The sequence below is a fragment of the Papio anubis genome, chromosome 14, assembly GCF_008728515.1.
Source record: "Papio anubis isolate 15944 chromosome 14, Panubis1.0, whole genome shotgun sequence".
Taxonomy (NCBI): Eukaryota; Metazoa; Chordata; class Mammalia; order Primates; family Cercopithecidae; genus Papio; species Papio anubis.
In genome coordinates this window covers 11,076,306-11,098,806 of record NC_044989.1, presented here as the reverse complement: position 1 = coordinate 11,098,806, position 22,501 = coordinate 11,076,306, and the positions used below count along the sequence as shown (strand labels likewise).

General features: G+C 36.4%; 1 protein-coding gene across 7 annotated transcripts in view; it reads left to right on the top strand.

Annotated features, from left to right (window-relative positions):
- The window catches only part of ROCK2 (Rho associated coiled-coil containing protein kinase 2), a 162,522-nt gene that overhangs the window by 51,853 nt on the left and 88,168 nt on the right, over nt 1-22,501 (top strand). For 6 of the 7 annotated variants that reach the window (XM_009183682.3, XM_003908284.4, XM_021924576.2 and 3 more), the window contains exons 2-3: nt 3,795-3,876; nt 4,892-4,992. In XM_009183682.3, coding sequence (XP_009181946.2) covers nt 4,927-4,992 — 66 coding nt within the window. In that variant the 5' untranslated portion in view covers nt 3,795-3,876; nt 4,892-4,926. Of the gene's footprint in view, nt 1-3,093; nt 3,174-3,794; nt 3,877-4,891; nt 4,993-22,501 lie in introns of those variants that run through there. The other variant, XM_021924579.2, reaches the window with a different exon arrangement.

Below are 22,501 nucleotides of genomic sequence, written 5' to 3'. Positions count from 1 at the left end.
CGCCCCCTGGGTTCAAGCGATTCTCCTGCCTCAGCCTCTTGAGTAGCTGGGATCTCAGACTTGTGCCACCATGCCTGGCTAATTTTTGTATTTTTGTTAGAGACAGGATTTCACTGTGTTAGCCAGGGTGGTCTCGAACTCCTGGCCTCAGGTGATCCGCCCACCTTGGCCTCCCAAAGTGCTGGGATTACAGGCGTGAGCCACTGCACCTGGCCAACAACAAGCTACTAAGAAGCAGTGTATAGTAAAAGTGAAATCAAGTTCAATGCTTCATTTCTTGACAATTGAAGTATAAAAGGACTCTGTGTTCAGGAAAAGTTAGAAAAATAGACCATTTTGTGTATATATATATTCCCCCGCCCCCCATAATAATTATAGTAGGGGAAACTGGGTGTTGACTTATACATTTTTTTTTTCCCAAAAATATGGTAGGATAACACATTTTTCTCCCTGCCCTTCCCTCATGCTTTTTGCATATAGACAACCTAAGTTAGTTTTTGCATTGGAGCTAATTCACATTTCTCAACTGGTAACCTTAGAGATGTAACTGGGCTACCTGTGGGCATAGTCCAAGGCTTGATTGAAAGCTGTGTCTGACCTATCTGGTTATGCAGATTCATATGAAACTTGGGCAATAAGATGTTGTTTTTTCCTCCAGTGTCTTATTTTAGGAGCGGGGATTTTCACCCCAGGTACTGGTTTTCTAGTAATCAGTCTGGTTTTAATTCCTCTCCTCATTTAGGCCCTTTTAATTATCAGTCACTGATGTTGCTGCTTTCTGATCTGAAATCCAATAGACCTCTGTGACTTTTAGGTCATACCCATTACTTGGCATTTTTCTTTCTGGTCTTTGAATATTTTGTTATTGGTGGTAGTGTTTTGTTTAGTCTCAGTGGGGCTATCATTTTCAAATGTTCTCTGTCATTTCTATACAGTTGGAAACAGGCAGATAGTTTTCTTCATTGCTGTAAAATTTTGGTTGTAGTCTTTTCCTGAATTTATTTGTATTTCTTTTTAACATTTCTTTATCTCAGTTTTAAAAAATCTTTATCTTTATCTTAGTATACTGAGATTCTTTATCTCAGTATCATTTTTTAAAAAATGAGATGGGGTCTTGCTATATTGCCCAGGCTGCTCTTGAACTCCTGGGCTCAAGCAGTCCTCCCATTTCAGCCTCTCGAGTAGCTGGGATTACAGGGGTATGCAACTGTGTCTGGTTTAGTGTCACTTAAAGAAAATAATCACAGTTGAAATCACTGACACTTAAAAAAAAAACTTATGAAGGTTTATTTGAAACTGCACAACAAGAAAGTTCACAGACATAGGCTTTCAATCAAGTCCTGAGCTAACTCAGGTTACCCAGTGATTGGATCTCAGTATTAATTTCATATACATAAAACACTAGTATCTGAAAACAATTCAAAATTTTTTTCTTAAAAGGTGATACTAAATAGAATAAATTTTGATTGTAAAAATTATAAAGGCCTCAAGTAAGAATGTAAGCTTATAAATGTATATATTATCAACCTACATTAAAGTATCATAGTATCATTAAAAATTGGTGCTACTTAAAAATAAATTAATAGTGCCTAATAGTGATAGTGTTTGGTCTTTTAAAAATGGTTTTAAAAACAAGATGGTTGAGTTGAGCAAATATGTTCAAAATGCTGAAAAAGCTCTCTGACTCTTCACTACTGGGGAATATTATGGGAAAATATTTATAAACTTTCCAGATTATTTAACCTTCACATAATCCCATCGCTTGGAGAGAACTTTTGGGGAAGATGGGGGGAAGCAAAGATTTCGTTCTTTTATTAATGTCAAGTTGTAGTGTTGCTTCAAAGAAAGGCTTCTCTTGTCTTATGTGTAAATGGAGATTTTAATGCAGAGTTACTTTTATTTCAGTATGAAGTGTTAATATTTATTTGTTTGAAAAGTCTCTAAGGAAGATTTACTGTTGCAATAGAAGCTTTTGCCTTGTCAATTTAAATTTTTCTTCCCGTCGAGGTAAATGGAGGCATGGAAGAATGCTTTCCAAATGAATATACTTTTCTTTGATTTGAAATTGTAATACAGAGTATAATTCTAGATACATCTAAAATATAAATGATTCAGATTTTACATTTTTAACTTATTGAAATATCAAAATTATACTAATAAAGATACATTGGTTTGGTACTTAAAATAGCTTAATATGCTAGTGTTAGAATCCTTGAAAAGTAGTCCAACTGTTTTGGAGGAGTGTATGTGTGTGTGTGTGTTGTTTGTGTGTATGTGTGTGGGAGGGTATGTCTCAATGTGTGAATTTAACAATCCCAGCTTACCTGGAAGTTGGATTTTTAAAAATGTATTTTTTTCTTTTAGTTGAAGAGAATCAAGATTGGCTTTGTGTCTGTATTAGATAACACTGGGATGTAAATAGTTTTGTTATTAAAAATGTTAATAGTTTACTCTTAACACCTTTGTCCCTTTCTGTTACTAAATAATATTTTCATAAAGTGTTAACAGTTTTTAGTGAATGAAAATTAAAAATATGAACTATAACCGAGTGGTAAGCATAGTATATACAGTTATTCTAGAATTAGTAGATTACCTTTCTAAAGAAAAAACTTTTTTCAGAGACAAGGTCTCACTATGTTGTCCATATTGGTCTCAAACTCCTGGGCTCAAATGATCCTCCCGCCTCAGCCTCCCGAGTAGCTGGGATTACAGGTGTGTGCTGCCACACCCACCTGGATTACCTTTCTAAATTTTGTGTGTAATTTTCCCTGTATTTTCCACCTATCCAAGTCCCCTAAAAGTTTATTTTTATTGTTGTTTCGTTTTCTGCAATCCTCTAGCTTCCCTGTTTACCCTCCCAGGCTCCCATTGTTTCTTTTAGCAGCGTGTCAGTCTGATCATTGAGACTAGAAGGATGAGTTAAATCTATTGGACCGCCTAAGATTTAGGTTGTATGCTGCTGCTGTCATTTCCTAACAGCGTGACCCTGAGGAAATCAAAGTAATGTAATTTCTCTGTGCCTTAATTTGTTTCTTCATCTTTAAATTGAGGATGTTTCCTCTACCTTCCACAGAGTTACTTGGCGTTGAGACAATGTATGTGATAGTGTTTTAGAAATCCTGCTACCTTCACAAGCATTTCCATTGAGTAATTTGAGACTTAGTTACTTTCTGGTGAGTTTTTTCACCTCCACCATTATATGTATATAGTTTTTTTTCTGTTTGTATTATAAATTTAATGCATGTTCATTGTAGAAAATATGGGAAATACAGAAACGTAAAGAAAAAGTAGAAATCCAGACAATGCATCATCCTTTTGTTGTTGTTTTTGGAGGAAATTTAGTTTTGAGACTGAACTCCCATAGGGTAAGGATGGTGTCATTTATTTTTGGATTTTATCTTCTTAATCTGCACTAGGCACAACATTAATGCAGGTTTAGTAAGAGAGAACTTAGTGTAGCTGTATTTCTTAAAGTCAAAACCTGATGAAATTTGGCCATTTGAAGAGAGAAAATGAGACATCTGACTAGCAAAAATAATAATAGATACATGTTTTGAAATGACATCTTTCTATTGGCTGAAAGAACACAGGAAAACATGATAGGGTCAGTCCTAATATTCTCTGACAGAGATTCGGAAACCGGTTAAAGCCGTTGGATATGGAACTAATGGACACTATCATATCAAAGTGGGTTGGCATTTTTCTGGTGAAAATGACATAAAATTAGAAGACTTTTTTAAATGAATGCTTGGAAATTGTAAAAACTGTATTTTCCTCTTTTTATTTCTTAACAGGATGGCTTAAATTCCTTGGTCCTTGATTTAGATTTTCCTGCTTTGAGAAAAAACAAGAACATAGATAATTTCTTAAATAGATGTAAGTATGTTTAAACTTCATATTTGATCTTATAACTGTACTTTTGATAAGAGATTGGTTATTAGCCTGTAAATTTATTGATTTAATCAACCTATTTATTAAACTTAAGTCTTGCTTACCATTTGATTTATTCAAAAATTGTTACTTTTATTTTTAAAGCAATTGCAGAACCAAATTACAATATGCAAAGCAGATAAAGTTCTAAATTTTGAAATACATTATTAAGACTAGCTATTTTAGGACAGGCTATTTATAGCAGTTCAAAGAGAAGTTTTAAATTAATATTTACAATTCCAAGACTTAATATTACCCAGAGAATTAATAAGCTTTATGCTTCTGTAATTGTGGACATTTCAGACTAGTTAATAATAAATAATGTGATAACTATTATTACCATATGTGTTTGGTAACCCTTAATATTTGCCAGTATTACTGTTGCAATGCAGAAGTAAATGAAATTGAATTCCAAGAATAAGAAATTCTCAAAACAATTAATATATACTTTGTATCATCACAGTAAGCTCTTTACTTTGAAATTGGCAGAGACTGAGGTATTTTCCCAATTAAACAATCTTATCTGTAGTTACTATATATACAGTATGATTACCACTTTTCAGAGAAGTAGGCCATCAAAATTCATTACTAAGATTAGCCTTGCAAGTAATTTCATGGCAACTTTCTGCCATGATTCAGAGTGTACACCAGGATTGCTTGGGTCATCACTGTGTCAGCTATCATCTAACTTGCTAAGCAACAGTATCAGAAACAGAATAGCTGTAACTGCTACTGTTTGGCAGTCAGTGGTGTTCCTTTATATGTGTTAATAAACCATAGAGAGTTTTGGTTCTTTAAAGTTAACGTATATCTTAGATTTTTAACTAACAGCCTTTAAAAACTGGCAAGTTTAGCTAAAAACTGTCTTTTCTTGAAACAAAAATATATTTATAAATATGTTGATTATTTTAAAATATTTATAAATATGATTGATATAAGTATGGTGATCTTTTTATGGTAGATGAGAAAATTGTGAAAAAAATCAGAGGTCTACAGATGAAGGCAGAAGACTATGATGTTGTAAAAGTTATTGGAAGAGGTGCTTTTGGTGAAGTGCAGTTGGTAAGAAAGTATTTGTTTTGTTCTTATTGTTCTTTATGACATCATGGTTTTGTGATGCATTATCAATAGCAGCTGAGTAGATCTAAATTCTGTGCCCACCCATGCCAGAAGGTGGCTTCATGATCTTGGTCAGTGTCCTCATCTATAAAAGGAAGCCTTTGTTGTCTACTCTGGGTCTCTTCCAGCTCTGAAACACAATGTAGAAAATAAGGCCAATATAGCGTCACATGTGATCTGCCTACCAGTTAATATTCCACCAGAGCTGTTGTATTTTTATTTAGAATGTTCAGATTAAAAACATCTGCTTAAGGAACTGAGATTCGTTTAGATAGATAAGAAACCCAACAGATAAATTTTAATAACTGAAATTAAATCTGAAATTTATTTTCGCAGGCCAAAGTGGTACCAATTGCAAATATTATGAATGTTGACAGTAACCATTACCTTTATATTATTAGCTTAGGAACTCTTCCTAATCTCGTATTCCTGTTTTCATCACCTGAGTATTTGAAACTCCTCTATTATTGTCCTTATAGTTAAATTAGAGTCAAATTCTCTTCTTCACGCTGCAGCATTTACCCCTCTTGATGGAGCACTGAGAAAAGTAGTGATCATTATAAGCCAGCATGGATTTTGTTAAGAACAAGTCATGATAGACTTTTTTTTTTTCTTTCATTGCTTCTTTCTTTGTTTTTTTTTGTTTGTTTTTGTTCTTTTTTGAGACAGGGTCTTGCTTTGTCACTGAGGCTGGAGTGCAGTGGCACAATCTTGGCCCACTGCAGCCTTGACTTCTCGAGCTCAAGCAGTCTTCCTACCTCAGCCCTCCAAGTAGCTGGGACTACAGGCGTGTGCCACCACACCCGGCTCATTTTTTGTATTTTTTGTAGAGATGGGGTTTCACCATGTTGCTGAGGCTGATCTTGAATTTCTGGACGCAAGGAATCTACCTGCTTGGCCTCCCAGAGTGCAGGGAGTACAAGCATGAGACACCTCACTGGGCCTTTCTTTGATAGGTTTATTGGACTTGTCGATCAGGGTAGTGCAATTTATGTAATACATATCCATAAGAAGAATATTATTCTTTTGGAGAAGTCTGACACTTGAGGATAATATGATGAAATAGCACACTAATAATTGTATGGGTAGGCAAGCTTTATAACTAATATACTAGTTTTATTCTAAGGAGGCTGGTGAAAGCATGGATGGTACATGGAACAGAGACCTCCAAGAAAGGTTTCAGGGTCCTTCTTCTCCTATTAAACATTTTTTTCTTTTTGACACGGAGTTTCACTCTTGTTGCCCAGGCTGGAGTGCAATGGCGTGATCTTGGCTCACCGCAGCCTCCTCCTCCCGGGTTCAAGCAATTCTCCTGCCTCAGCTTTCCGAGTAGTTGGGATTACAGGCATGTATCACCACGCCTGGCTAATTTTGTATTTTCAGTAGAAACGGGGTTTCTCCATGTTGGTCAGGCTGGTCTTGAACTCCTGACCTCAGGTGATCCGCCCACCTCAGTCTCCCAAAATGCTGGGATTACAGGTGTGAGCCACCGCGCCCGGCCTCCTATTAAACATTTTAATGACTTGTATGGGAGCAATGGTGGCATGTTGAATACTTTTGCAAATGAGTTAAACCTGAAGTATAATGAGGATGATTTTAGGTGATGAGCCAAAATCCAGAAATCATCAATGGGAAAGATCATTGGCCAGATAGAAGTGAAATTGAACCAGAATATAGTACTTGAATGTGAAGAACACAGGAAATAGTTGCTTAACAGTACTGTCTGAATTAACCATTTTCCTTGAATTGTAACCAGGCAAGAGTAATTAGTGATCAGATGACCTAAAGTAGTAAAGAAATTTGGGACTGCTTTAATATAATTTCTAAATTGATAAAAATTGATGGAGCATACTTGTAATATTTTATTTGTTCTAGATGACCTGTTGCCCTGTTTTTTGTTTTTTTTTCTTTTTTTAAAAAAAGACTTCAGTTTTTTTAAGAGCAGTTTTAGATTCATAGTAACATAGAGAGGGAAGGTATAGGGATGTCCCATATACCCCTTGCCCCAGCATGTGCATAGGCACTTCCATTGTCAGCATCCCTCATTAGAGTACATTTGTTACAACTGATGCTTACATTGACATATCATAATCACCCATTGTCATAGTTTACATTAGGGCTTGCTCATGATGGTGTACATCCTGTAGGTTTGGCCAAGTGTACAATGGTATATGCCCATCATTATACTATGATAAATAGTATTTTCATTGCCCCAAAAATCCTCTGTGCTGTGCCTATTCATCTCCCAGCCCCAAGTCTCTGGTAGTCACTCTTTTTACTGTTTTCATAGTTTTGCCTTTTGCAGAATGTCATGTAATTGGAATCATACATGCAACCTTTTCAGATTGTCATCTTTCACTGAGTAATATGCATTTAAGATTTCTCCATGTCTTGTCGTGATCCTTTAGATTATTAGTTTTTACTAAACAATATTCTGTTGTCTGGCTGTACCAAAGTTTATCCATTCACATACTGAAGGACATCCTGGTTGCCTCCAGGTTTTGGCAGTTATGAGTAAAGCATTATAAACATCCATATGCAGGTTTTTGTGTAGACATAGATTTTCAATTCATTTGGTTAAATACTAAGGATCTTGATTGCTGGATCATAGGATAAGAGGGTATTTGGTTTTCTAAAAAACTGCCAAACTGTCTTCTTAAGTGGTTGTACCAGTTCGCATTCCTACCAGCAATGAATGAGGATTCTTCTTGCTTCACATCCTCCCTGGCGTTTGGTGTTGTCAGTGTTACAACTGAGAAAAAACAGGTGTTTTGGTTATTTGATTAGGTGTTTAATGGTATCTCCTTATTTATTTGACTTTTCCCTGATGACATATGATGTGGAACATCTTTTCATATACTTATTTGCCATCTGTATATCTTCTTTTTTTCTTTTTCTTTTTTTTTTTTTTTTTTTTTTTTGAGACGGAGTCTCTGTCGCCAGGCTGGAGTGCAGTGACGCTATCTAGGCTTACTGCAACCTCTGCCTCCTGAGTTCAAGCGATTCTTCCTGCCTCAGCCTCCCAAGTAGCTGGGATTACAGACGCCTGCCACTATACCCAGCTATTTTTTATATTTTTGTAGAGACGGGGTTTTGCCATGCAGGCCAGGCTGGTCTCATACTCCTGACCTCAGGCGATCCGCCCACCTCGGCCTCCTAAAGTGCTGGGATTATAGGCGTGAGCCACCAGGCCTGGCCTGTATATCTTCTTTGATGAAATGTCTGTTCAGGTCTTTGGTGCATTTTTTGATCTGTTTTTTTTTTATTATTATTGAGTTTTGAGAGTTCTTTGTATAACAAATTCTTTTGGATAATAGACCGTTATCAGATGTGTCTTTTTCAAATATTTCCCCCCAGTCTTTGGTTTTTCTTCCATCCTCTTGACATTGTCTTTTGAGTAGTAGAAAATTTGAATTTTAGTGAAGTTCAGGTTATCAGTTATTTCCTGGGTTATGTCTTTGGTGCTATATATAAAGAGCCATTGCTCTAATCAAGATAATTTAGGTTTTCTCCTATGCTGTCCTCTAGAAGATATAAGGTCTGGTGTTGATTCTTTTTTTTTTTTTTTTTGCATGTAGGTGTTCAGTTACTCCAACAACATTTGTTCAATCCATTGTATTGCCTCTGCTCCTTTGTCAAAGATCGGTTGACTGTATTTATGTGGGTCTATTTCTGGGCTCTCTGTTCTGTTTCATTGATCTATTTGTCTTTTCTTTTACCAATATCACATTGTCTTGATTACTGTAGCTTTATAGTAAGTCTAGACATTGGATAGTGTCATTCCTCCCATTCTGTTCTTCCTTTTTTATTTTTAATTATTATTTTTTGAGGCAGCATCTTCCTCTGTTGCGCAGGCTGGACTGCAGGGGTATGATCCTGGCTCACTGCAACCTCTGCTTCCTGGGCCCAGGTGATCCTGCCGCCCCAGCCTCCTGAGTAACTCGGACTACAAGTGTATGCCACCATTCCTGGCTAATTTTTGTACTTTTAGTAAAGATGTGGTTTTGCTGTGTTGCCCTGGCTGGTCTCAAACTCCTGGGCTCAAGTGATCTGCCTACCTTTGGCTTCCCAAAGTGTTGGGATTACAGGTGTGAGCCACTGCACCTGACTGTTCTTCTTTAATGTTTTGTTGGCTATTCTGGGTCTTTTGCTTCTCCATATAAACTTTAGAATCAGTTTGTCAATATTCACGAAATAATTTTCTGGGATTTTTTTTGTGATTGGATTGAAAATATGTATTTGAAGAACTGATATCTTGACAACATTGAGTCTTCGTATCCAAGAACATGGACTATCTCTCCATTTGCTTAGTTCTTTAATTTCTGTCATCAGAGTTTTGTAGTTTTCCTCCTATAGATCTTATACATATGTAGTTAGATTTATGCCTATTTTATTTTTTTAGGTGCTTTAATGTAAATGGCATTGTGTTTTTAATTTCAAATTCCACTTTTTCATTGCTCATATACAGGAATTTAATTTCATACACATTGCTCATATACAGAATTTATTTTCAAATTCCACTTTTTCATTGCTCATCTACAGGAAAGCAATGAACTTTTGTGTATTAACCTTTTATCTTGCAACTTGGTATAATGACTTGTTCCAGGAAATTTTCGAATCCTCTACATAAATGATCACATGGATCCTTCCCAATCTGTATACGCTTTACTTCCTTTTCCTGTGTTATTGCATTACCTCGGACTTTCAGTACAATAATGGAAAGGATTGGTGAGAGGAAATGTCCTTGCTTTTGTTCTTGATCTTAATGGGAAAGCTAGTTTCTTACCAGTAAATATGAAGTGAGCTGTAGATTTTTTATAGATACTCGAGTTGAAGTTCCTCTATTCTTCATGTACTGAGGGTTTTTTTTTTTTTAAATCATGAGTGGGTGTTGGATTTGTCAAATACTTTTTCTGCATCTATCATATCATCTATTTTTCTTTTTTAGCTTGATGGTGTGATAGATTACAATAATTGATTTTGAAATGTTGAACCAGTCTTGTATATCTGTAATAAATCCCACTTGGTTGTGGCGTATAATTCTTTTACACCACATAATACATTGTTGGATTTGATTTGCTAATATTTCGTTGAGGATTCTTGCATCTGTGTTCATTGGAGATATTGATTTGTAGTTTTCTTGTAATATCTTTGTCAAGTTTTTTGCTGGCCTTGTAGAATGATTCTGGAAATATTCCCTCTACATCTATTGCCTAAAATACATTATAGATAATTTCTTCCTTTAGTAGTTGGTACTTTTCACCATTGAATCCATCTGGACCTCATGCTTTCTGTTTTGGAAGGTTAATAACTATTGATTTAATTTATTTAATAACAGTAAGTCTGTTTCTTCTTGTATGAGTTTGGGCATATTATGTCTTTGAAGGAATTGGTCCATTTCATCTAAATTATTAAATTTGTGAGCATGGAATTATCATTCATTCATTCGTTGAGACAAGTTCTTGCTCTGTGGCCCAGGCTGGAGTGCAGTGGTGCAATCTCAGCTCACTGCAACCTCTGCCTCCCGGGCTCAAGTGATCCTCCCACCCCAGCCTCCTAGTAGCTGAGACTACAGGTGTGCACCACCATGAATGGCTAAAATTTTTTTTTTTTTTTCCTGTAGAAATGGGGTTTCACCGTGTTGCCCAGGATGGTCTAGAACTCCTGAACTCAGGTGATCCGCCCACCTTGGCCTCCCAGAGTGCTGGGATTTCAGGTGTGAGTCACTGCACCCGGACCCTTATTATTCTTATTAATGTCTGTGGAATCCTTAGTGGTTTTCCCTCCTTCATTTCTGATATTAGCAGTTTTTATTCTCTCTCTTTCTTCTAGCCAACGTGGCTAGAGGCTTATCAATCTTACTGGTCTTTTCAAAGAACCAGCTTTTAGTTTCATTGATTTTTCTGTATTTCTTGTTTTCTGTTTCCTTGGTTTCTGCTCCAATTTTTATTATTTATTTTCTTTTGCTTACTTGGAATTTAATTTGTTTCTTCTGTTTCTAGTTTCCTAAGTTGGAAACTCAGATTATTGATTTTAGATATATGCATTAAGCACTACTTTCACTGTATCCCACCAATTTTGAAAAGTTTTGTTTTTATTTTCATTTACTTCAAAATATATTTTAATTTCTCATGAGATTTCTTCTTTGACCCAAGAGTTATTTAGAAATATGTTGTTTAATCTCGACATGTTTTGTAATTTTCTAGTTATCTTTCTGTTATTGATTTCTGGTTTCAATTCATAGTGATCTGAGAGTAGACACAGTATGATTTATATTTGAAGTTTGTTACAGTGTGGTTCAGGGCCCAGAATGTGATTTATCTTGGTGAACTTCCATGACAGTTTGAGAAAAATGTGTATTCTGCTGTTGTTAGATGAAGTAGTCTGTAGATGTCAGTTATATCCACTTGGTTGATGGTATTGTTGAGTTCAACTATATTCTTAACTGGTCTTCTGCCTGCTGGATCTGTCCATTTCTGACAGAGCAATGTCAAAGTCTCCAATTATGTTAGTGAATTTGCCTCTTTCTTCTAGCTGTTCTATCAGCTTTTGCCTCATGTAATTTGATACTCTGTTGATAGACACATAACACATTGATGATTGTTATGTCTTCTTGGAGAATTGATCCTTTTAATCAGTATGTAATGCCCTTTTTTATCCCTGGTAACTTTCCTTGCTTTGAAGTTTGCTCATCTGAAATTAGCATAGCTACTTCTCCTTTCTTTTGATTAGTGTTATGGTATATATTTTTTTCCATCCATCTACTTTTCATCTATATGTGTCTTTATATTTAATGTGAGTTTCTTGTAAACAAAATATGGTTGGGTCTTTTTTCTTGATTCACTCAATCTCTGTTTTTAAATTGGTTGATTTAGACTTCTGACATTGAAAGTGATTGTTGATATAGTTGAATTAATATTACCATATTTGTTGTTGTTTTCTTTTGTTGCCTATATTCTTGTTCCTATTTTTGTCTTCCATTCTTTTTCTGTCTTTTGTGGTTTTAATTGATCATTTAATGTGATTTCATTTTCTCTCCTTTCTTAGCAGATTGTTTATACTTTTTTTTTTTTTTTGCTTTTTTTAGTGTTTGTATACTTTTTTTTTTTTTTGCTTTTTTTTAGTGTTTGCCCTAGAGTTTTAAATATTTATTTACATTTCTGAGAAAATTAAAAATAAAACCACCGGCCGGGCGCAGTGGCATTAACATCATTTTGAGAGGCCAAGGCAGGTGGATCACCTGAGGTCAGGAATTCGAGACCAACCTGGCCAACATGGTGAAACCCCATCTCTACTAAAAATGCAAAAAATTAGCCAGGCGTGGTGGTAGGCGTCTGCAATCCCAGCTACTTCGGAGGCTGAGGTGGGAGAATCGCTTGAACCCAGGAGGCAGAGGTTGCAGTGAGCCAAGATCGCGCCATTGCAGTCCAGCCTGGGCAACAGAGTGAGACTCTGTCTTAAGAAACAAAAATAAAATGAAACTACCATTACAATCCAGCAATTCCACTAGTAGGTATATATCTAAAGGAAGTGAAATCAGTATTTAGTAGAGGTATCTGCATTCTCATGTTCATTGCAGCATTATTATTCATAATAGCCAAGATACGGAATCAACCTAAATGCCTCACAATGGATAAAGAAAGATAATATGGTGTGTATACACAATGGAATACTATTTAGCCTTACAAAAAAAAAGAAATCCTGTCATTTGGAACAATATAAATAATTGATTATTGGAAGATCTTATGTTAAGTGAAATTAACCCAGGCACAGAAAGGAGAATACCACATGATCTCACTTATATGTGGAATCCAGAAATGCTGAGTTCATGGAAGTAGAGAATAGAATGGTGGTTACCAAGAGCTAGGGAGATCTTTGTCAAAGGATACAAAATTTCAGTTAGATGGAAGGAATAAGTTAGATTTATGGTACAACATAGTGACTGTAGTTAATAATGTATTTTTGAAAAATCTCTAAGAGAATAGATATTAAGTGTTCTCAACACAAAAAATTAAAAGTGTGTGAGGTAATGCTTATATGTTTATTAGCTGGTTTTAGCCATTCTACAGCATATACTTACTTCAAAACAACATGTTGAACACCATGAATATATGCAGTTTTTGTCAATTAAAAAATAAAATTTTTGTGAAAGGAACCTTAAGTGCTAAATGAAGGAATCCTGTCTGTAAATCATGCTCTATGATTCCATAAGACATTCTGGAAAACGACAACTTTGGAAGCAGAGAAGGTTAGTGCTTGCTACCCAGAGGAAAAGAAGTCATACGAAAAAGATACTTGCACACATGTTTATAGCAGCACCGTTCACAATTGCAGAATCTTGGGACCAACTCAAATGCCCATCAGTCAACGAGTGGTTAAAGAAATTGTGGTATGTGTATATGATGCGATGCTACTCAGCCATACAAAGGAATGAATTAACAGCATTCATAGTGACCTGGATGAGATTGGAGACTATTAGTTGAAGTGAAGTAACTCAGGAATGCAAAACCAAACATATCGTATGTTCTCACTGATATTTGGGAGCTAAACTATGAGGACGCAAAGGCATAAGAATGATACAGTGAACTTTGGGGTCTTGGGGGGAATGATGGGAGGGGTGCAAGGGATAAAAGACTACAAATAGGGTGCAGTGTATACTGCTTGGGGGATGGGTGCACCAAAATCTCACACATCACCATCAAAGAGCTTACTCACGTAACTAAACAACACCTATACCCCAATAGCCTATAACCTATGGGGAAAAAAAGATTGGTGGTTGCCAGAAGGTTGGGAAGGGGTGAATGGGTGGAGCACAGGGGATTTGTAAGGCAGTGAACCTATTCTGTCTGTTACCCTGGTAGATGCATAACATTTTGTCTGCCAAGGCCATGGAATTGTATAGCACAAATAGTGAACCCTAATGTGAACTCTGGACTTAGTTAATAGCAATGTATGAATATTGCTTTACGAGTTGTAACAAATGTACTATGCCAATGCATTCCTCTAATATGTTAATATTAGAGGAAACTGAAAAAGAGAAGGGGACAGGGAGTATATAGTAAATTTTTGTACCCTATTCGGTTTTTCTGTAAACCTAAAACTGTTCAAAAAATAAAGTCTATTAATAAAAACATGAAAAAATAAAATATACTCACAGTTTATTCAAGTCCACTTTCGAATCACAGCATACCACCTCACAGGGGGTGTAAAATACCTTATAATAACAAAATAATCCTAATTCCTTCCTCCTCTTACGTCTATCATTGCTGTTATTCATTTTGTGCATATATATATGTATACATACACACACACACCAGTACACATACAGACAAGCATACGCTACTGAATATATTGTTGCTGTTACTATTTTGAACGAATTTATTTGTTAGATCAATTAAGAAAATGAAAATAACAGTTTTCGTTTTACTTTCACTTATTTCCTCTATTTCTATTTTTGCAAGAAACATCATTAGAATTACAGGGTTTGCATGGACTCTAGGTTGTTTTGGGTAATGGTCATTTTAACAATATTAAGTCTTCCAGTCTCTTAACGGGGACTGGGTTCCATTTACTTGTGTCTTCTTTAATTCTTTTTAGCTGTGTTTTGTAGTTTTTATTATATGTCTCTTTTGATTAATTCCTAAATGTTCTTTTTGATGTTATTGTAAATGGAATTGTTTTCGTAATTTTCATTTTAGATTGTTTATTTTTAGTGTATAGAAATATAATAGACTTTTGAGTGTTGACTTCGTATGCTGCAATTTTGCCTAACTTACTTATTCTAATACATTTTTTGGGAGGTGGAAACTAGGATTTTCTACATAAAAGATCATAAATCATTTATGGACAAAGGTAGTTTTATTTATTTTTTATTATCTAATTTCTCTGGCTAGAACTTCCAGTGTTGTGTTGACTAGAAGTGACAGAAGCCTTTTTTGTTCTTTATCTTAGCGGAAAAACTTTCAGACTTTCACTATTGAGCATGATATTCACGTTGGGTGTTTCACATATGTCGTTTATTACGTTGAGGTGGTTTTCTTTTACTCCTGTTTTGTTGAGTGTTTTCTTTTTTAAAATAATGAAAGAGTGTTAAGGCCGGGCACGGTGGCTCACGCCTATAATCCCAGCACTTTGGGAGGCTGAGGCGGGAGGATCACCTGGGGTCAGGAGTTTGTGACCAGCCGTGTCAAGGTGGTGAAACCCCGTCTCTTCTAAAAATACAAAAATTAGCCGGGCGTGGTAGCAGGCGCCTGTAATCCCAGCTACTAGGGAGGTTGAGGCAGGAGAATCGCCTGAATCCAGGAGGTGAAGGTTGCAGTGAGCTGAGATTGCACCACTATACTCCACCCTAGGTGACAGAGCAAGACTCTGTCTCAAAAAAGAAAAAGAGTGTTGAATTTTGTGAAATGTGTTTTCTCCCTCAATTAAAATGATTATGTGTTGCTTCCCTTTATTCTGTTAATGTGGTTTAATACAGTGATTGATTTTCACATTTTTTTACCATCCTTGGATTCTAGGAATAAATCACACTTGGTCATGATGTGCAAACCTTTTAATATACTGCTGATTTCAGTTTGCTAGTAATTTGTTGAGAATCTATTAATTTTCAGAAATGAAACTGGTTGGTAGTTTTGTTTTCTTGTACAGTCAGCTGCCCTTACCTGTAGTTTTGCTTTCAAAGTTTCAGTTGCCTGCAGTCAACCAAGGTCTGAAAATATTATATACAATAAGGTATTTTGAAAGAGAGACCATATTCATATAGCTTCTATTAAAGTATATTGTTATAATTGTTCTTATTCTTTTTTTTTTTTTTTAAGATGAAGTCTCGCTGTTGTCCCCCAGGCTGGAGTGCGGTGGGGCGATCTCAGTTCGCTGCAACCTCCGCCTCCTGGGTTCAAGCGATTCTCCTGCCTCAACCTCCCGAGTAGCTGGGATTACAGATGCCTGCCACTATGCCCGGCTAATTTTTGTAATTTTAGTAGAGACGGGGTTTCACCATGTTGGCCAGGCTGGTCTTAAACTGACCTCAGGGGATCTGCCCACCTCAGCCTCCCAGAGTGCTGGGATTACAGACGTGAGCCACCGCTCCTGGCCTGTTCTTATGATTCTTTATTTTTACTGTGCTTAGTTTATAAATTGAACTTTATAATAGATATGTATGTATAGGAAAAAGCAATATATGTAGGATTCAGTACTCTACATGGTTTCAGATAATCACTGGGATCTTGGAATGTATTTCCTGAGGATAAGAGGGGACTACTGTGATGTCTTTATCTGTCCTTGGTATCAGGGTAATGCTGACCTCATAGAATGAGTTAGGAGGTGTTCCTTCCTCTTCAGTTTTCTGGAGAAGTATGAGAATGATTGATGTTATTGAAATATTTGATAGAACTCACCAGTGAAGCCATTAGGTAAAGAGCTTTTCTATGTCAGGAAAGTTTTGGTTACCGAATCAATCTCTTTACTAATTGTAGGTCTAATTATATTTTCTGGTTTTTTGTTTGAGTTAGTCTTGGTAGATATTGTGTTTCTGGGAATTTGTCTGTTTTATCTAGGTTATTCTATTTGTTGACGTAAAATTGGTCAGAGTACTCTCTTAATCATTTTCATTTTCGTAAAGTGGATAGTAGTGTCCCCACTTTTATTTCTGATTTTAATAATTTGAGTATTCTCTGTTTTTTTTGTTAGTTCATCTAACCAGAGGTGTGTGACTCTTTTGGATTGTTTCAAATAACCAACTTTTGGTTTCATTGATTTTTTTTTTCTTTCTTTTTTTTTTTGTGTGTGTGTTTTTGTGTTCTCTATTTTATCTTTGCTCTAATCTTTATTATTTCCTTGCTTCTGATGGCTTTGGGTTTAGTTTGTTTTTCTCTTTCTAGTTTCTTAAATTGTAAAGTTTAGTTGTTAATTTCAGGTCATTCTTGGTTTTTTAATGTAAGCATTTATAGCTATAAATTTCTCCCGTATACTACTTTTGCTGTATTCCGTAAGTTTTTTGTTGTGTTGTTTTCATTTGTCTCTGGAATATTTTCTGATGTCTTATTTGTTCGTTGGTTATTTGTGTGTTGTTTAATTTCCATGTTTTTGTGGATTTTCTCATTTTAGTTCTTTTATCGATTTCTAACTTCATCCCATTGTAGTTGCAAAATATACTTTGTATATCTGTCTTTTTAAATCTTTTGAGACTTAATCTGTGGCCTGACATATGCTCTATCTTGGAAAATGCCCCATGTGCGCTTGAGTTTATTATATATGTTATTATGTGTTCTGTATATATCCCTAAGATCTAGTTAGTTTATTGTATTAAGTCCTCTGTTTCCTTACTGTATTTCAATACTCCATTCTATTAAGTGATAATAGAGAATTAAAGTCTGCAACTGTTGTTATAGAGCTGTCTATTTCTCCCTCAGTTCTTTCTGTTTTTGCTTCATATATTTTGATGGTCTGTTACTAGGTGTATAAATGATTGTAATTGCTATGTCTTCTTACATTATTGAACCTTTTATTAAGATATAATATCCTTCTTTGTTTCTTGTAACCTTTATTGATTTAAAGTCTATTTGGTCTGATATTAGTATAGCCATTTCTGCTCTCTTTTGGTTACTTTTTCCATCCTTTCACTGTCAATCAGTTTGTGTCTTTGGATCTCAAGTGATTATCTTATGGACAACACATAGATGGATCTTTTTTAAATTCATTCTGCCAGTCTCTGTCTTTTGTTTGGAGAGTTTAATTCACTTACATTGAATGTCATTACTGGGAAGAATAATTTATTTATATTATTTTGCTATTTGTTTTCTGTATGTTGTAAAGCCTTTTTTTTTTTTTTTTTTGATCTGTATTTCCTGCATTTCTCTTGACTTTTGTGTTCAGTTGATTTTCTTACAGTGATAGGTTTAAATTCCTTTCTCAATTCCTTTTGTATATATTCTGTTTTCTTTGTAGATACCATAGGCATTACATTTAACACCCTAAACTTATAAAAATTCAGATGTCAATTTATACCAGGTTAGCTTCAAAAATATACAGTAACTCTACTTTTTTTTTTTTTGAGACTGAGTCTTGCTGTGTTGCCCAGGCTGGAGTGCAGTGGCACCATCTCAACTCACTGCAACCTCCATTTCCCATGTTCAAGTGATTTCCATGCCTCAGCCTCCCAAGTAGCTGGGATTACAGGTGCCCATCACCATGCCTGGCTAATTTTGGTATTTTTAGCAGATACCATGTTGGCCAGGCTGGTCTCAAACTCCTGACCTCAGATGATCCACCTGCCTCGGCCTCCCAAAGTGCTAGAGTTATAGGCGTGAACAACTGCAGCCGGCCAGCTCTGCTGCTTTAACAGCTCTGCCCTCACCCTTTCCAGTTGCTGTCACAGAATTACTTCTTTATTTATTATGTGCTCCAACCATAAACTAATCACTTTAAATGCATCAATTTTTTATATAGAACAAAATGGGTTTATGAACCAAAGTTTCAATAATACTAACTTTTAGATTAATAATTTAAAAGTAAGTATTGGCCTTTTAAATCGTGTAGAAAGCAAAAAGTGCAATTATAAACCATTATTACAATAATACTGGACTTTATAATTGTGCGTGTATTTACCTTTATTGAGATTTTTATTTCACATGACATCAACGTACTGTTTAAACAGTGTATTTTCATTTCACCTTGTAGGACTTCATTGACCGTTTCTTGCAGGTCAGGTCTACTGGTAACAAGCTCCCTTAATTTTTATCTGGTAATGTCTTCACTTTCCTATCAATTTAGGGAAAACACAACAACCAAAAAACCCAAACAATAACAAAGCTTCGTCACTTTCCAAGGCAGTCCTTTCCTCAGATCTACTCCAAATGAACCTTTCAGTTTTTTTTTTTTTTGAGATGGAGTCTCACCGTCACCCAGGCTGGAGTGCAGTGGTGTGATCTCTGCTCACTGCTCACTAAAATTCTCCTGCCTCAGCCTCCCGAGTAGCTGGGACTACAGGAGCCTGCCACCACACCCTGCAAATTTTTTGTATTTTTAGTAGAGATGGAGTTTCACCGTGTTAGCCAGGATGGTCTCGATCTCCTGACCTCGTGATCCACCAGCCTCAGCCTCCAAAGTGCTAGGATTACAGCCATTGAGCCACTGCACCGGCCCTGAACCTTTCAGTCCTTTCCAGCCTCTCAGATGGCATTGTTTCCAGTTCCCTGAAACCATACCTTGAGTATATCCTATCCAGCCCTTAGCACAAACAGGGCAGCAGGTTTCTGATTCCACAAGTAAGGAGCTTGGAAATCACCATCCATCCTAACAACAAATAAAATGCTGAAGAGACTGAAAAACCAACAGTTCTTCTTGAATCCAAAAGACAGGTGAGGACACCAAACAAACCACTGACCCCAAACTGGAGAGACAAATAGCCATGGCTACAAGATCCAGGATTCACAAGCAGAAATTGCCACGGGAACCAGTGCTGAGGTAGGAAAATCTGAGCTGTAACTGACAAATTGCTGGGGGCTAAGTGGTGGTCAAGTCAGAGAATTAAAAACTTGAAAGGGACCCAGTTATAGGTGATCCCCCACACCTTTACAGATTTTATATCCAAGAGCTCGACCAGAGTCTCACAGTAAATATTGGAGAAAAATCGCCTCACACTTCCAAGAGGGTTAAAGGGAAAGGAACATTTTGAAACATGCCATAGCATTCGCTTCTTAAGGTCAGCCCTCCGGATTTAACAGTTTTACTCTGTGTGTGTGTGTGTATTTAACAGTTTTGCTGTGTCCGTGTGTGTGTGTGTCTGGATTCATAGTTGACATTTTTTCCTGTTAGCCCTTTGAATATATTGGCCCACTGTCTCCTGGCCTCTGAAATATCTGATGAGAAATCTATTCATAATCTGTTGACGATTCTTTATATGACAAATCACTTCTCTTTTGCTGCTTTCAAATTATCTTTGTAAATTTTCAAAAGTTTGACAGTAAGATTTCTCACTGTAGATTTCCTTGAGTTCAAGTTCATTTTAGTTGGATTTTGTTGACTTTCTTGGATATTCATGCCTTTCATCAAAATTTGGGAGTTTTCACCCATTCAAATATTCTGTCTCTTTCTTCTCCTTCTGATACTCCCACAGTACATATTTTGTTCCATTTGAATGTGTCCTACTTATATGACTCTGTTCAGTCTGTTTTGTTCCTCAGACTCAGTAATCTTCATTTCTCTATATACGTTTGCTGATTCTTCTGCCTGCTCAAATCTGCCCCTTTGACTCCGAGTGTTTTTTATTTCAGTTATTGTACTTTTCAGCTCTAGAAATTTTTTTGTTTCTTTTTATGTTTTTTTGTCTCTTTACTGATATTTTCATATTGGTCATACATCACTTTCGTGACTTTCTCTACATCTTCCTTTAGTTCTTTGAGCATCTTTTGGATAGCTGTTTTAAAGTCTTTGTATGGGCCAGGAGTGGTGGCTCACGCCTGTAATACCAGCACTTTGGGAGGCTGAGGGCTGAGGGCTGAGGCAGGCGGATCACCTGAGGTCAGGAGTTTGAGACCAGCTTGGCCAACATGGCAAAACCCGTCTCTATAAAAACGTAAAAACTAGCCAGGTGTGGTGACAGGCATTTGTAATCCTAGCTACTCGGAAGGCTGAGGCGTGAGACTTGCTTGAACTGGGAGGTGGAGGTTGCAGTGAGCCAAGACTGCACAACTGCACTGCAGCGTGGGTGATAGAGCAAGACTCCCTCTCAAAAAAAAACAAAAAACAAAAACTTTTTTGAATGGATCAGCCATACCAGCCATCAGGTCTTTTTCAAGGACTGTTTCTTTTGATTTATTTTTGTTTTCTTTGAATGGCCTATATATATTTTCCTGTTTCTTTGGATATAAGACATATTCTGCCAGTGTGATTGTTGTCCAGGTAAAGAAAGAGATTCCTCTTGCTTCTTACTCCCTCTCTTTTCAGAATCCTCTCTCATCATTTGTGTTTGTGTGCTTTTTCATTAAGAGATGGGGTCTTGCTCTGTCACCCAGGCTGGAGTCAAGTGGTATGGTCATGGCTCACAGGAGGCTTGACTTGCCAGGCTCAAGCAATCCTCCCACTTCAGCCTCCAGAGTAGCTGGGACTACAGGAATATGCCACCACATAAGGCTAAATATTTTTAATTTTCTTGTAGAGATAGGATCTCACTATGTTGCCCAGGCTGGTCTCAAACTCCTGGCCTCAACCAGTCCTCCCACCTTGGCCTCCCAAAGTGCCAGGATTACATACGAGCCACTGCGTCCAGCCACCCCATAACTTTTGAAGGATAATTTCCTAAAGTGCAGAATTCTAGGTTGGTAATTTTGCTTTCCTTTTTATTCTCAACACTTTAAATATTTTATTCCACTCTCTTTTTGCTTGCACAGTTTCTGAGGAGAAGTCAGATAAAATTCTTATCTTTGTTCCTGTATAGGTAAAATGTGGTTTGTTTGGCTTTTTCTTCTCTTGGCTTTCAGGCTTTTTCTTATGCTTGGTTTTCTATAGTTTGAAAATGGTATTTCTAAATGTAACGTTTTAAGACATTTATTCTGCTTTGTGTTCTTTGGGCTTTCTGGATCTGTGATTTGGTGTCTGACATCAATTTGGGGGAAATTTTCACTATTATTTCAAATGTTTCTTCTGTTGTTTTTTTCTTCTTCTTGTATTCCCATTACACATATTTTACACCTTTTCTGGTGGTTCCATGGTTCTGTGATAATTCTATTCTGATTTTTTTTTCAGTCTTCCCTCTACATGCTTTCAGTTTTGGGTGTACCTATTGATATACCCTGAAGCTTAGAGATTTTTTTTATCAACCATGTCCAGTCTAGCAATAAGTCTATCAAAGGCACTTTTCATTTCCGTTAAAGTGTTTTTGATTTCTAGAATTTACTTTCAGTTGTTCCTTAGGACTTCTATCTCTGTACTCACATCCCCACTCTATTCATGCATGCTATTTTATCCATTAGCATATTAATCAAAGTTCTTTTAAATTGCTGGTTTGATAATTTTAGTGTTCCTACCATGTTTGCTTCTAATACTTACTGTCTCTTCAAAATTTTTTGTCCTGCCTTTTAGTATGCCTTGTAACTTTTCCTTGATAGCTGGACATGACACATTGAGTAAAAGGAACTTCTGTAAATAGGTCTTTAGTAATATAAGGTGTAGAGAGAGGCAATGTTTCCTATAGTCTCAGGTTCTACAATCTTGTGGGCAGTGTTGTATAGTCTTATGATTAGGTCTCAGTGAATCCCTATGCCTCTATACTGTGAACTTCAAATATGCTTCTGAGTCATAGGATGGCTAGTGTGGGCTGGAGTTGTGTATTAACCTTCCCCAAGTTCCATTATGTTCTGATTAAATCTGGAGGGCAGGCCTTGTTAAGAAGTGAATGCTGTGGCATGTTTCAAAATGTTCCTTTCCCTTTAACCCTCTTGGAAGTGTGAGGCGA